At 35.9% G+C, this 13,923-nt stretch overlaps 2 protein-coding genes across 9 annotated transcripts in view; one reads left to right on the top strand and one right to left on the bottom strand.

Moving 5' to 3' along the window:
• Positions 1–13,923, bottom strand: part of LOC105224421 (putative uncharacterized protein DDB_G0271606) — a 632,600-nt gene that overhangs the window by 580,999 nt on the left and 37,678 nt on the right. The window lies entirely within an intron of this gene.
• Positions 74–9,837, top strand: LOC105224439 (uncharacterized). 8 transcript variants are annotated; one of them, XM_049459082.1, is made up of 9 exons: positions 74–361; positions 423–512; positions 581–1,614; positions 2,961–3,102; positions 6,121–6,243; positions 6,333–6,590; positions 6,665–6,802; positions 8,512–8,724; positions 8,830–9,837. In XM_049459082.1, exons 3-9 carry the CDS (start codon positions 1,407–1,409, stop codon positions 9,209–9,211), a joined length of 1,464 nt encoding a protein of 487 aa, XP_049315039.1. In that variant the 5' UTR covers positions 74–361; positions 423–512; positions 581–1,406; the 3' UTR covers positions 9,212–9,837. The 8 variants fall into 8 exon arrangements, with proteins under 8 accessions (XP_049315039.1, XP_049315041.1, XP_049315038.1 ...); XM_049459081.1 differs by having other exon boundaries at positions 107–162; positions 251–361; positions 423–1,614; XM_049459086.1 differs by lacking the exons at positions 74–361; positions 423–512 and adding exons at positions 2,534–2,778; positions 5,638–5,840 and having other exon boundaries at positions 1,422–2,469.

Below are 13,923 nucleotides of genomic sequence, written 5' to 3'. Positions count from 1 at the left end.
CGTCATGAAAACTAGCTGTGTTTAATAGCTCTTAAATTCGACATCACAGATATATTTATCGGCTGTTTATACAACCATTAAATCAGCTGTAAAGTCTATTTGTTTACATCCAGCACAAATATTAAATAACAACACACTTAATATTTACATTTTATTATAAGTGTGGGCATTTTTTAATTCTCTTAACTTTGTTTAGACCTAAACATGTCCTCAGAAAATAATCCACAAATATTGTCTCTTATACAAGCAGTACGAAAGAATAAAGTCTTGTATGACACTCGGCATGTAAACTACTTGGATGCAGACGAACGTACGAACAGGATTTGGGAAGACGTAGCGCTGGAATGTGGTTATGACAATGGTAATATATTTTGTTTAAACACAAATCTCAGTATATGATTTTAATATATCATAAATATCAGGTGCCGATGCGGAAAAAGCATGGAAAGATCTTAAAACTAATTTTATGACAAACTTTCACAGTAAATTTATACCAAACGGTATTGAAAAAAGTAATGAAAGCGGATCTGATGATTCAAATTGTTGGGATTACTATAGTGAAATGCGTTTCATACTACAGTTTACAGCGGTAAATACAGATCCGGGAGAGAACTTTTTGAATATAAGCAAAAGCAAAAAATCAGAAGGTAGTATTCAGCCAATAACCATATCGCCAGTAAGAGCATCTGCTGAGACCCAAACACCTTTGGAGAACATACGTATGGATATACCGGCCATTTGTGAGGCAAACATGACAGAAAATGAATTGTGTTTGCGTAATTATTTCGATGCAATATACCGTGCAACGTGTACTTTACCATTAAAATGGCAAAATAAAGTTAAGCGCGACATGTTACAATCGCTAAATTCGGCAGAAATTTTAGCTGACGCTGATAGAAGGACGTCGCTCAGGGCGAAACAGCAAAATAGTTGAATACACAAACACTATGTTTTTTAATTATGAAAATATGGATATACATTTGTTTTTAATCTCACATCCGTACTACACGACAAGAAAACACAATTACATCTTGTTGTAAGGCTGTAAGTCTGCCGCTGCAACAACAACTATAGTCACAGCTGTGTTAAAAAGTTATTTTGATTACTCCAATCATCACTGATGAGATTTATAATAATATGCAGTTAATGCTACATAATTTGTGAAAGATCTTACCTGGTTGCAACAATGTTCTTCGTATAAGATTTGACATATGTACATATGTAATCAGCTGTTTGCTGACGTCAGGCTAGCAAATGCTTATGAAGCTTTATGTGTGTGTATGTTTTAAGGAATATATTCACTACGTAAAATTATGTGTAATTTTAACAAAAGTAATAATTTATTTTAAGGAATATAATCTAACAACAAGCACAATATAGTGCATTATAAAATAGTTTATATAAAAATGAGATGTGCAGTTGCCAATTGTCGCAGCGACAATCACTCAAAAGCCTCCAATTGTAGCTTCTACATTTTCCCTTCGAATATAGAGCTGGCGAAAAAGTGGGTGGAATTTTGTCGGCGAAAAGACTACTTTAACCCAAAGACTAGTTTTATATGCATGAAGCATTTCACTCGCGACGACTTTGGGAACAGTCTTCAATTCGAAACCGGTATAGTATAGAAAAATATTCATTTATTTATTTAAAGTGAAACTTTTTAACTATAGCATCGAATTATCTCGTTCTTTGAATACATACTTATATATTTAGTACATTGGTATCACTTTGATAGTGGGTATTTCGAAGTCACAGTAATAGTAGGACTGTACAGTACAGCCACCTCATAATTTACCCCCTCTAGGGCGCTATCGAAATTTTCGGCTCTGTTGATTACTTAATTCTCTTGACTCTAACAATAGGTCCGTTTTGAGAGTTTTTCGTTTACGAATCGCTAGTTTTTCAACTTTGTCAAAAAAGTTTGTTTTGCTGCTTACAAGATCTATATACATATGTAGCTTGGTTTATTTGGCTTGGACCAGACTTCGTATTTTCAGTTAATGTCTCGTTTGCAGTAATGGCAACAGCTTCTTTTTTGCGGTTCTTCGTTTCGCCACCATTGTTTGTTCGCTATTTTCGCATTTGGAGGTGTCTTCATAATTGAGATTTCTTCCGAAAAATATTTTTTGATGCTATATTCAGAGCCCATGCCTTAGTATATTTGGGAATAAGTCTGTTCAGCACCTTGGTGGAAAATCTTTGTTATAATTGCGATGAGTGGCAACGCCAAAACCAAAAAGAAAACGAAAAAGGGAACAGATGTTACATCAAAACAAAACGGCAACGGTCTCTAATGTACATATTATCATCGCTTGATTGTAAATTCTTATTTTATCCGGATGGACATAAGTGCCACTAGTGATTCCAACAAGCCTATAAACCATGGAAATACTTGTGTGGATAAATTACGCCCTAGGAGGCAGAATGATGAAAGTGTTCGTGCTTTTAGGAAAAGCAAAAAGAATCTAGGTATGATAATTTAATGAAGTCGTTTAATTTATATACATTTATTCAATATATTTAAATTATTTAGCTAGTGAACTAATGGCAAATGCCAAGTTGAGTAATGAAAAGCCTATCGATAAAAGCTGTAAGCCTGTTTCAGAAAAACTTCTACGTAGAATACGACTAAATGCGGGACGACGCCGTAGGTATCGTGAAAAACACAAGCGGTTAAAATTGAGCGCTAGAATGAATAGAAGCGCAGGAGACAAAGTTTCGAATACGAGTCGAAGTACAAGCAGAAGTCGAAAACTTCTATTGTAAAGGAAAATGCAAGTAAAATGCAAAAGAATCCCATAGGCGTCAGTTCTAAGCAAATTGAAATAAAAATGTATAGTTGCATATCATTTATCATGTTATAAAACCATCTGTAAAAAGCTTCACTTTCACGTAGTTTCATAATACCAAATATTATTGTTTTTTAAATTATGTTTAATTGTGATATTAAAATGTTCTAGGATACGCTAGGAATCGATTATTGAAGCGTGGTGTTGTACCATCAATTTATGAAAACTCGTCTGAAGGATCGGATATAAAAACGACGAGTGCCCAGCGTCCGCTTGTGCATGATACTTACATCGCTGAATCAAATGATCAGAGGTAAGGATGAAAAAACAATCGCTTAAAATCAAGTTCCTGCATGAAAACTCTTTTTATTTGTGAAGTGTATTACAAGTTCGATGCAACCGAAGATAATTTTTTTTTGTTAAGCTATTGCATAGATTTAATCGCGGCTTCTGAGCGCGGCGACCGAATCCAGAAATTCCGTAACGAAAAAAAACCTCACGCTCCACGACACATGCATATGTATGTACATATTATATTTCTTTGGCACATTTGTCTGTATGTTTACGAAAGCAAATGCGAGCCATATACATATGTACATACATTCATAATAACAAGTGTCGCACGCTTCTTTCGCATCTCCGTTGTCAGGGTCAACCAATTTTTTGTTGGTGACATATTCACATGTGTACGCATATGTAAGTATGCATGCTTATGCATTATTTGTTCGGAAGTGTATACAAATACTTATATGTATGTACATATAAGTATATATGAATGTATGAACTAGAGATGAGCGATATTGTGATTTTTCGATATCTGTGATTTCAGTGATTGCTATTTTTAAATCACTGTGATTTTATATTGCTATTGCGATCGCAACTAAGTTGACGTTCAAACGTCGTTGTTGTTGTTGTAGCGGCAGATTCTGCCAATTTGACACTGTTTGGCCGAATAAAAGTCCGGGTCTGTTCCATTTACGTAGACCCGACTGTCGTGGGAACGACGGAAACATTTTGTCGTTATTGGCGGCAAATTCTCTTTTGGCTCCTGTAACTCGAGTCAAGTTTTTCCGCCTTTCTTTTCACTACATTTTCGCAAATGTTGGAGCGGTTCGGCTACCTGACACTTAGAGCGTATTGCATAGTTCATTTGTATGTTGGTATGATGGTTTCACACATTTCTTAGAAGGAATTACCATTAGTGTGGTTGATAATTTGTTTGTTTAGAATACCCGCTTTTAATATTTTCAAGACCAAATAATTAACGCGAGTTTCCTAATCTTTGGGAAAATATTAAAAACCCGTAATTTTTTTATTCCATCATTATTTCTGAAATTAATTAGTTACAACTCTTGTTTTCATCACAAAAAGATCACAGTTTCGAATTGCGATCGCAATTCACAGGTTCGAACTGCGATCACAGTTTCGAATTGCGATCGCAATTCACAGGTTCGAACTGCGATCGCAATCGCAGTTCATAGAAGCGAACTGCTATTTATAAAAAGTGATCGCAGTTGCGATTTGCGATTTTTCAATCACAGTGAAAAAATCACCGGTAGTGAAATATCGCTCATCACTAGTATGAACTTATGTATATGGCTCGCATATGCATTCGTCAAAAGTGAAACAAAATATAAACAAGCAAAACGAAATTCTTCGTTAGGAGTGTAATCATGGGCATGCATACTCGCCTATTACACACGGCAACAAAAGTTGCGGCAACTCTTGGTTTATAGGCGAGGGGGCGACGAGGAGAGGAGAATCGCGCCGAGTTTCCAGTGTTCAGCAACTCGCTTTGTGTTCTTATTCGTAACAGTTCGCTGCGACGTTTTTCGGCATTCGTGTTCTTTCTTTCGTAGTACATAGTTGCATTTGCGTATATTTTTTTGAAATTAATATTTTGAATATATTTAAAAAATTTAATTTCATCTTTTGGTAAGTAATTTGCAAATATGTATACAGATATACATAATATAATATAAATATTTTAGAAAATGGAGTATGACGAAAAAATCGAATTAATTAAAGATATTGTGAAATGTATGGAGGAAGCCGTACAAGTTGATTCAGACGATAGTGAAAAGGGTGATATATGTATGTGAAGGACTGTTGTATAATCTTTGTTTTAATTTTGAATTATAAATAAAATGTATTTCTTAATTGACAGAACTGATTAATGTATGTGATAGTGTGGAACAAATATCTATAAGAAAAATGAAACGACAATGGGTTAAAGTAAAGAGTAGACAATGGGTTAAAGTAAACTGAAAGAGAATGAAAAAAAACTCGAACAGAGTTGCGCAACACAAGTTGCTCGTGTGAAGGTAATGGGCGACAGCAAAAGAGAATCGCCCGAGAATTAGCAACTTTTGTTGCCGCGTCTAATAATGGACATACATACATATATTTCTGTCTCTTCATATTCTCTGCTTCGGCATATATGCCATGCCATCATATGCCGTAAATACATACATATATTTTTTAAGCTATTTTTTGAAGTGAAACTTCTTTACGCGCGCTTGGCTTGGGGAGTAAGCTGACGAACGCGTTACGAAAAGTGTGATCAGGCGAGGCGAACGGTAATTGGTGGGGGATATAGGCAAGCGTCAGCAGTGCGCGCGCACATTTTTCTTTCTTTCTCTTACAGCTGGGAAATGAAATATGTGTATACTTCAGTCAGTAGTTCGTTTGCGAGTTTACTAGCGTTACGCGAACGGTGATGGTTTGGTTATTTTATTGTAATTTACTGTAATTTTATTGCGTTTTGAACAATTTTATGAATTAATATTGTTCAATACATTCAATATTTTACGTTTAAAGTGAATAAAATTGTAAATTTATTTTAAAGTTTATGTTATGTGAATTTTCGGGTAAATAATAACAAATTATGGAGAAAAGTGACACAGACTCCGAGTATCAAAGCGGTGCTTTAGAACCACCAACTAAGAAGAAATTACGTACGAAAATTGTGCACAAAAAGTGTGTGACAACAGATTCAAGACAAGATTTTAAACCTAGTGAGACCCAATCAATTGATAATGAATCACGAAGGTGAGTACGCATCTCAAACCAGTTACTAGCGTCGTAGCGTCATATGCATTGTTGCTTTGTCCTTGACTATTTTCTCTCTCTACTAATATGCGGCATTCTACTCTCGACATTGGGACGCTTGATTCTCTGTCCTTTTCTTGCCTCTCTTTCTCTCGCTTTTTCCTTGTTACTCTTCCGTATTTTAGCCTCACGTTTCTACAATTTACTTCAGCAAAGTTTTAAAATAGAATAACAAAAAATTTAACTAATCCGTAAATTATAAAATACTTATTAATTGTAGAGGTTTACCATTACAAATAATTGGTGACATCGTGATTGAACATGACAATAATCAAATGGAAGTTAATGATGGAAATCTCACTATAGATCATGTACAAAAACCGAGACAAATGATTGAAGTTAGGTACATTAATTTCGATTTTACTTTTATGATCATTCATGACTCTAATAATAATTTACTACATTTACACAACTGAAATTATGGAATTATAGGTTGAATAAAGCGCCAAAAACTTCTGCAGAACGTGGTCGAGAATTCAGAGCACGAAAAGCACTGCTTAAACAACAATGTAAGCAACAACAGGAACCAGTCCCTAAACCCTCTGAAATAACGACAATAGAAAGGAGAGCAAAGTCTGCAGAGGCAACACGGCGATGGAGAGAGAAAAAAAAGGCGTTAGTGGGTCATCAAAAAAAACAGGCGAAAACTGCAGCTCAACGCATTCGAGAATACCGAGAGAGAAAGAAATTGTAAATATTTATTTATATATAAAACTTATGTCATTGAAGGCTCGTATAATTCTTATTTGCATTTCTTTACTTAGAGCAAAGAAAGTACTGTTGGAGCAGCAAAGTCATCAAGATTTAGATGCTGTAGTCAGTACATCATCATCACAAGTGAATCAAAGGGCTGGTCCATCAACAATAAACAGCATATCCGCAGAGCTAACTAACATGGATTTGTAATTATCATTGAAATTATATATGTTGTGTTTATATATATACATTTAGATAGAGCGAAAGAAGTTTCACTTCAGTCGTGCGGTCATAAGCACACTCACTTTTTTTATTATAATTAGTATTTTTATTTCTCTTCATATTCTCGGTTACGGGGCATCTCGACAGGATAGAGTTTATAGAATACTAGCTGTCAAACGTATTGCTATTGCCATTGCATTGTGGGCATTTGCTATCCGTCCGTCTGTCCGACCGTCCGTCCGTGCAAACTGTAACTTGAGTAAAAATTGAGATATCGTGATGAAACTTGGTACACGTATTTCTTGGCTCCATAAGAAGGTTAAGTTCGAAGATGGGCAAAATCGGCCCACTGCCACGCCCACAAAATGGCGGAAACCGAAAACCTATAAAGTGTCATAACTAAGCCATAAATAAAGATATTAAAGTGAAATTTGGCACAAAGGATCGCATTAGGCATATTTGCACGTAACTTTTTTGGAAAAGTGGGCGTAGCCCCGCCCCCTAGTAAGTTTTTTGTACATATCTCGGAAACTACTATAGCTATGTCAACCAAACTCTACAGGGTCGTTTCTTCCAGGCATTTTCATATACAGTTCAAAAATGGAAGAAATCGGATAATAACCACTCCCATACAAAGGTTATGTTGAAAATCACTAAAAGTGCGTTAACCGACTAACAAAAAACGTCAGAAACACTAAATTTTACGGAAGAAATGGCAGAAGGAAGCTGCACCCAGGCTTTTTTTTAAAAATTGAAAATGGGCGTGGTGTCGCCCACTTATGGACCAAAACTACTTCACCGATTTCAATGAAATTCGGTATATAATATTTTCTTAACACCCTGATGACATGTACGAAATATGGGCGAAATCGGTTCACAACCACGCCTTCTTCCAATATAACGCTATTTTGAATTCCATCTGATGCTTCTCTGTATAATATATACATTAGGAACCAATGATGATAGCGGAATAAAACTTTACACAAATACGGTATTTGAGCTGAGGTATCCCTTGTGGAAAAATTGTCGTGATCGGACTATAACTTTTCAAGGTCCCTGATACCGAACACGAAGTACTCAGTGCCTAACCTAACCTAACCTAACCTAATTTTTCACCGAAAATATCGGTAAATTTCTTAGAATTTAATTCTAATTAATAATAAAAAATATGTAAATGACAGATAATGAAATCTCGATTATCACTTTATCATGCGAGAGTAAAAAATGTTCGGTGACACCCGAACTTAGCCCTTCCTTACTTGTTTTGAATATGAATGAACAAAGTGCATTTATTATTAACGAAGAAATAGTAGAAGAAAATGAGTGAGTACTCTATATACATACATTTTATTATTATCACAAATGCAGTATTCATTTTGAATTGAAAATATAATACTGCTATAAAGATAACCTAATATGTATATATATATATTTATAAATAAATTCTTTCTTCATTATGTATATAACAGAAACCATCAAACCAAGCACTTGTACTATTCAGTACCTTTGTTTTTGGTGTATAGATAATGCACATGAATGCCGCGCAGAGAAAGTGTATATAAATGTACATCGCGCGAAATTCGATAATCACTTCTTAATATTGTTATATTTTTATAAATGAATAATTTTGTTTTGCTGTGTCATTACACTATTTATACCTAATTATTTATACTTAGATATTTTCATTTTATAGAGAAGAAAAGCGTAAAGAGCTAAAAAGAATAAAAAGGCAAAAAAATCATAATGCACGTCAAAGGGCATATTATCAGCGTCAGAAAGATTTGAAGAAAAATGAAGAAATAAAAAAAGAAATAAAAATAATGAAAACAGCACCAAAATCAAAATCAAATGCTGAACGTCAAAGGAAATTTCGTCAACATAATGCAGAAAAATCTTACATGGATATGTAAGTTGATTTAATAATAATATTTTTTATTTATTTATTTAAAAAGAAATTGTAATATATGCTTCAATATTATTTAATTTAACGATTTCATTATTTTTTTTACAGAAAAAGACAGGAAGAAATACTTGCAGCTGATATGAAAGCAAACAGAAATATGGAGTCAGAAACAGAATTGAAGACGATTGACAACAGTGAAGACATTGCTGAAGACACTGAGAAACCTACCACTTTAAATACTTTACGCACAAAATCACATCAAATATGTTCAACAAATGCTGCTACAATTACTTTAACGACAACAGGATGTATGACGGAACGTAAGAAGGCGACACCCTATGAAAACTTATCATCAGAAGAAAAGGGTTTGAAAGCATTTTTTGACGCAATGTTAGGTGCAACACAACGGTTACCTGAATTTCATCAACGTCGTATTAAAGGGGATTTGGTGAAAGCGTTACGACATCAAGGAGTCAACATAACGGAATAGTTGGTTTTGTTGTTGTTGTAGCGGCAAAAAGCTGCCGAATTGATAGTCCATCGTCGGATGAAAATCCGGATCCGTTCCAGTTATGTAGACCCGATTGTCGTGGGAACGGATAACGGAATAGTGTCATAAAACAGTATTACATCTTTTCTTCTAGTTTCATTTTTTTATTTGTATTCTAAGAATGTTTGATATTGTGCAAGAAATTGACTTGTAAAAACAATTTTCGAAAAAACTGTTTTGAAACCGTTTATTAATAAGCAGTGTTCAGAAAATACGTAGTCGAGATGTGTACTTATTAGTTATATGTATGTATGTATATAATATACATTGAGATGAGAATTGCGAATTTTTCTATTAAACAATTTTTGATTAAATATAAAATTTAAAATTTTTTATTCCATTTTTGTGAGGATTGAACTGAGGATTTTTTGATTAACCCAACATTTTTTAATTTAATGTTTATATTCCGTGATATGTGATATCTAGACAAAAAAGTTTTTTTTTGAATATTTGAAGAATTAACAAAATGTCAGTGAATTAAAAAAAGTGCACTTTTTGACTATTGCTTTGAAGCTTAAAAAATCTAAAGAATCGAAATAAAAAATCAAAAACCCATACCAAACAAACTTCTGAATTTTTTATACATAGTTTAGTCAGAAACGTGCCAAACTTAACAAAAAGCACTACTTTTGTGCAGGAACCAGCCTTGCAGTCATCTGCTTAGAGCAGCCTCATATGATCAAGATTATGGCGACGACATTACGGACGTAACGCACTCCAGACAGGCAATGAACGCCAGTGGAGCTATTAAGACCTTCTCTTACTCTCCACAGCGTCTTTGGAGTCAAACCACACGCCATAGCAGAAAGAGAGAGAGCTTTGTGAAACTAGAGTTCGTTACAGGGGCAGTTTAGCCTCCTACCTATCCTGAATCTAATCCGACATATCAAATCTATGTGCTGCATGTCACGAGTCCTCTCAGGGGTTAACCACCTCTTTGCATGCTTTGTGAAACAAACATATTTAACACCCTTTTGCCTATGGTCCGATCAGGTCGAAAAACACGTTTCCTGGGGCTCTCATTTGATAATTTTGTTGAAAACCCGCCCACCCAAACAAGGTCTGGATAACCGTTACAAGAGCAACAACAATTTCGGTACTGTACAACTAACATATTTCTCGAATGCTTTGGTTGATACAAGGTTTGGCAACTTAAAATCGGGAACTTGATTTTTTTAGGAACGGGATTCCTGTGGAATGATAAATTTATGTGACCAAATCAGCACCGAATCGTACAAGATTTTCACCATTCCACTACAAAATAATAAGTGAGGTTATGTTTTCCATGGGGCGCCAAGAAAAAAAAACAACTTTCTTCGCAGATGATTGATTGCCAACAGCAGTGCCAGTTGCCTCGAGTTTTCCTTCAATTAAGGTCCACCTGCTCACAGCAGTTTCAAATTATTGCTCCAAAAAACTTAAATGCGAGACAAGTTAGGAAGAAGAAGCACGTTGAATGTGTGTATGTATGTATGTATACGAGTATAGACGTGTTATTAGTTTAACTTTATTGATGTAGCAGCATATTGTGGCAGCAATGACCATCGCATGTTGCAAGTGGCTCTTTAAATTCCACAACCGGCAGATGTTCAATCAGCTAGTTTGCTAGTAACAAACATAACAACAACAACAATAAAATCGAGTACGAGTATGTAGATAGCCGAACATCTAAGCTATTCGCACTCACTTAGCAGCTGTGCATGCCACACTCATATTCAAGTGCGGCAACAACTCTGATTTTCACATGCAACAACAGTAACAACAACATGCCACGGACACCGGCGGCACAAAGCCACCCCACACACTTTGCGCACTCTGGGCACATGAATGACTGAATGAATGAATGATTCGTGGAAGCCGACGATGACCATGTGGTAAAAGCGCCCAAGCCGCCTAGCTAACTAACTTTTGCTTGTATGTGTGTGCGTGTGCGTTGCGCTTAGAGAAACACGGCAGATAACAAGTTGCTGCCGCCCCGGTGCGCATCTGTTGTCAGTGGACGCACTGGAGCGGCGGCGACCGTGGCTCATGCAGCTTCTATTCATGGCCACAATGTGGCAGCATTTAGCGCTGGTATTTACACATGCACTCGCTTAGAAGCATGCAACCAAATCACATACATGCCACCAGTTACATATGTACGTGAGTATGCATGATGCATGCATCGCCGCCGTGTGGCACAATTGCAGGGGGCAATTGTTGTGTTATTGTCGTTGTTGTTGTTGTCATTGGATTTTCTCGTGGGGGGAAAACTTGGCGCTGCATTAAAATCACATAGACGGCAGGTGCAAATGTTGTCTGTTCTCGCCTGTCCACATTGTGATCGCCTAAATGATGGCAGATGCTGCATGCCGCCGCCACATGTGCATGCGCTTCAAGTGGGTTACTTGCAACAAGTATAACCACTTCTGCGCCGATTTGGCTGGCTTTGATTTTTATATACCCATTCGACAAATATTTATTCATCACTCACACTCCTGTTGCACACCACCGTCTACGTGTGCGTGTGTGTGTATGTATGTATGTATGTGTGTACTTAGTTGTAGTTAAGTTTAGTTATTTATAAAGTCGCCGTTGTGGCAAATGAGCAGCTGCAAATAAGTTTGATTATTAATTAATTTGCATTTGTACACACACTTCACTTGTGGCAATCTCGCTGCTCAACCAGTCTTGGGGCTGTTGCAACAACCAGGTTGCTTTTGATTTTAATTTCATGTCGATCAAAATTGTTGACACGACTGAAGTGGAAGTTATAAATGATTTTCATTCTTAATTTCTGTTAAATGGTGTGCTTTAATATATTGTAGACGCCTCTTTATATCCTCATAGTGAAGCTGATGCTGAAAAGCGTCAGTAACAGCGGGGGTTTGCCATATACAGGGTTTGTCCGGAAAGTAATATTACTGAGTTGATTTAAAAAAATTTATTGAACCATTCGATGCAGCGCTGCACAATTCTCATAGCTTAGAACAAAATCGAATCGAACAGCTGGTATAAATCTAACAGGCTGGCATAATAAAAAAGCAAGCAGAAAAATTCCAAATCGAAGGAACTACTCGAGATCATATACATATGTATGTACATATAAATATATATACTCTGATCAATTTCGACAGACTGACAAAAAATTTTTTTGTTTGATTAACGATTTTGAATATAAATCGCCTTCAACATAAGCATGTCAACTGTTAATCCAATTTTCTATACACTTGTTACTCGTATAAACGTCGGCAGGGTTGGCCTACAATGCCTTTAGTGAGTTTTGATTTCTTCGCTTTCGGCTCATTTTTGAAACGTCATTCGCTCGATTGTGGGACAATTTCGACGTCGTACTCATAAATTCAGATCTCGCCACTTTGTAAGGATGAGTTTTATGAATGTAGCTCGTCAGCGACGCTGTCAAGTATGTCTTTTCCGACCTCTACTCGACGTCATGTTTGGAAAATGTTCACGTTTTTCAAAACTAGTTTAGCATTGACACACTTCTTACTTAAAATCTTAACCAAAATGTATTCAGTCGAGCCATAAGATGTATCGAGGTCTTCTGCTATCTTTCCTTTGCCTTCCTGACGATATTCAAGCTCTGTTTCTTTAACTTTTCCGATGTTTGCTTGCAGATCTTTTCACAAAGTACTGTGACATTAAACAAGTCAACAAACATTAGAATGGAGCAAACAAGCCGAAATCAAAAAAGCCACGCCAAAGCCGCTCAAAAATCAAGATGATGCTCATTGCTTTCAATATTCGTGGTTTGCTGCAACAATAATTTGTGCCGGAGACTCAGACGGTCAATAAGGAGTTCTTTTTGGCTGTATTAAGGCGTTTGCGTGAGAGCATCCGTCGAAAACGGCCATAATTGTGAAAGAACAATTCACGGACTTTACGCGATGATAATGCACCATCGCATCAAGCCAAGATTGAGACCGAATTTACAGCCGAAAAAGCAATAATACCATTGCTCAGCCGTCGGATTCACTAGATTTGGCTTCATATGATTTTTTCTTGTTCCCCAAATTCTCCCTCCGTGGAACCCGTTTTCAGTCGATCGAAGAGATAAAACAAAATTCGTTGAACGAGCTGAAGGCCATTCCAAAAAGTTCTTATGAAAGTGTTTTGAGGACTGAAAAAATTGTTGGCCTAAGTGGTGGGAATTACATTGAAGGCAAAAAAAATAAATATTGATGAATTATTTAATATTTTGCGTTTTATTTACAATTTCCATGGCAACCATAAATGAAAATTTTTGAGTTAAATGCACTCTAGCGTTACTTTTTCCTCTAAATTACAATCGAAGTTTTCTTCTCAAAAGAAGGGCGGCATAAATTTAACCTGAAATCTAGTCCTTAAATAGGTTGAGCAATGTTTTTACAACCAGACCCTATGCTCCAATAGGAACTAGAGGAAATTATAAATTTACATATATTATGACTTTCGAGGTGGGACCTTATGCGGATATGCATTTTACCTCCGCATACATGCTAGGCAGTTTGAAAAGTTCCTATAGTCTATAAAGGGCTACTAAATGTGAATCTAAAAATTTTGTATAAACAACATTAAAATTTCAAGAGTATAAGTTTACCTACTGTTAGATCATTGTTGAATTATAGCCTTTTGAGTGGTTCAAGCTTTGGATTTTAATAGAAAAGTATTGG

The sequence above is a fragment of the Bactrocera dorsalis genome, chromosome 5, assembly GCF_023373825.1.
Source record: "Bactrocera dorsalis isolate Fly_Bdor chromosome 5, ASM2337382v1, whole genome shotgun sequence".
Lineage (NCBI taxonomy): Eukaryota > Metazoa > Arthropoda > Insecta > Diptera > Tephritidae > Bactrocera > Bactrocera dorsalis.
The sequence above is the reverse complement of the archived record's forward strand: the minus strand, read 5'-3'. Positions and strand labels throughout refer to the sequence as shown.

Coding starts and splice junctions, on each gene's coding strand:
- LOC105224439 (XM_049459082.1), top strand. CDS start 1,407: ATGAGATGTGCAGTTGCCAATTGTCGCAGCGACAATCACTCAAAAGCC. Junction 1,615..2,960: donor CAGTCTTCAATTCGAAACCG/GTATAGTATAGA, acceptor AAAATGTTCTAG/GATACGCTAGGAATCGATTA. Junction 6,244..6,332: donor AGACAAATGATTGAAGTTAG/GTACATTAATTT, acceptor ATGGAATTATAG/GTTGAATAAAGCGCCAAAAA.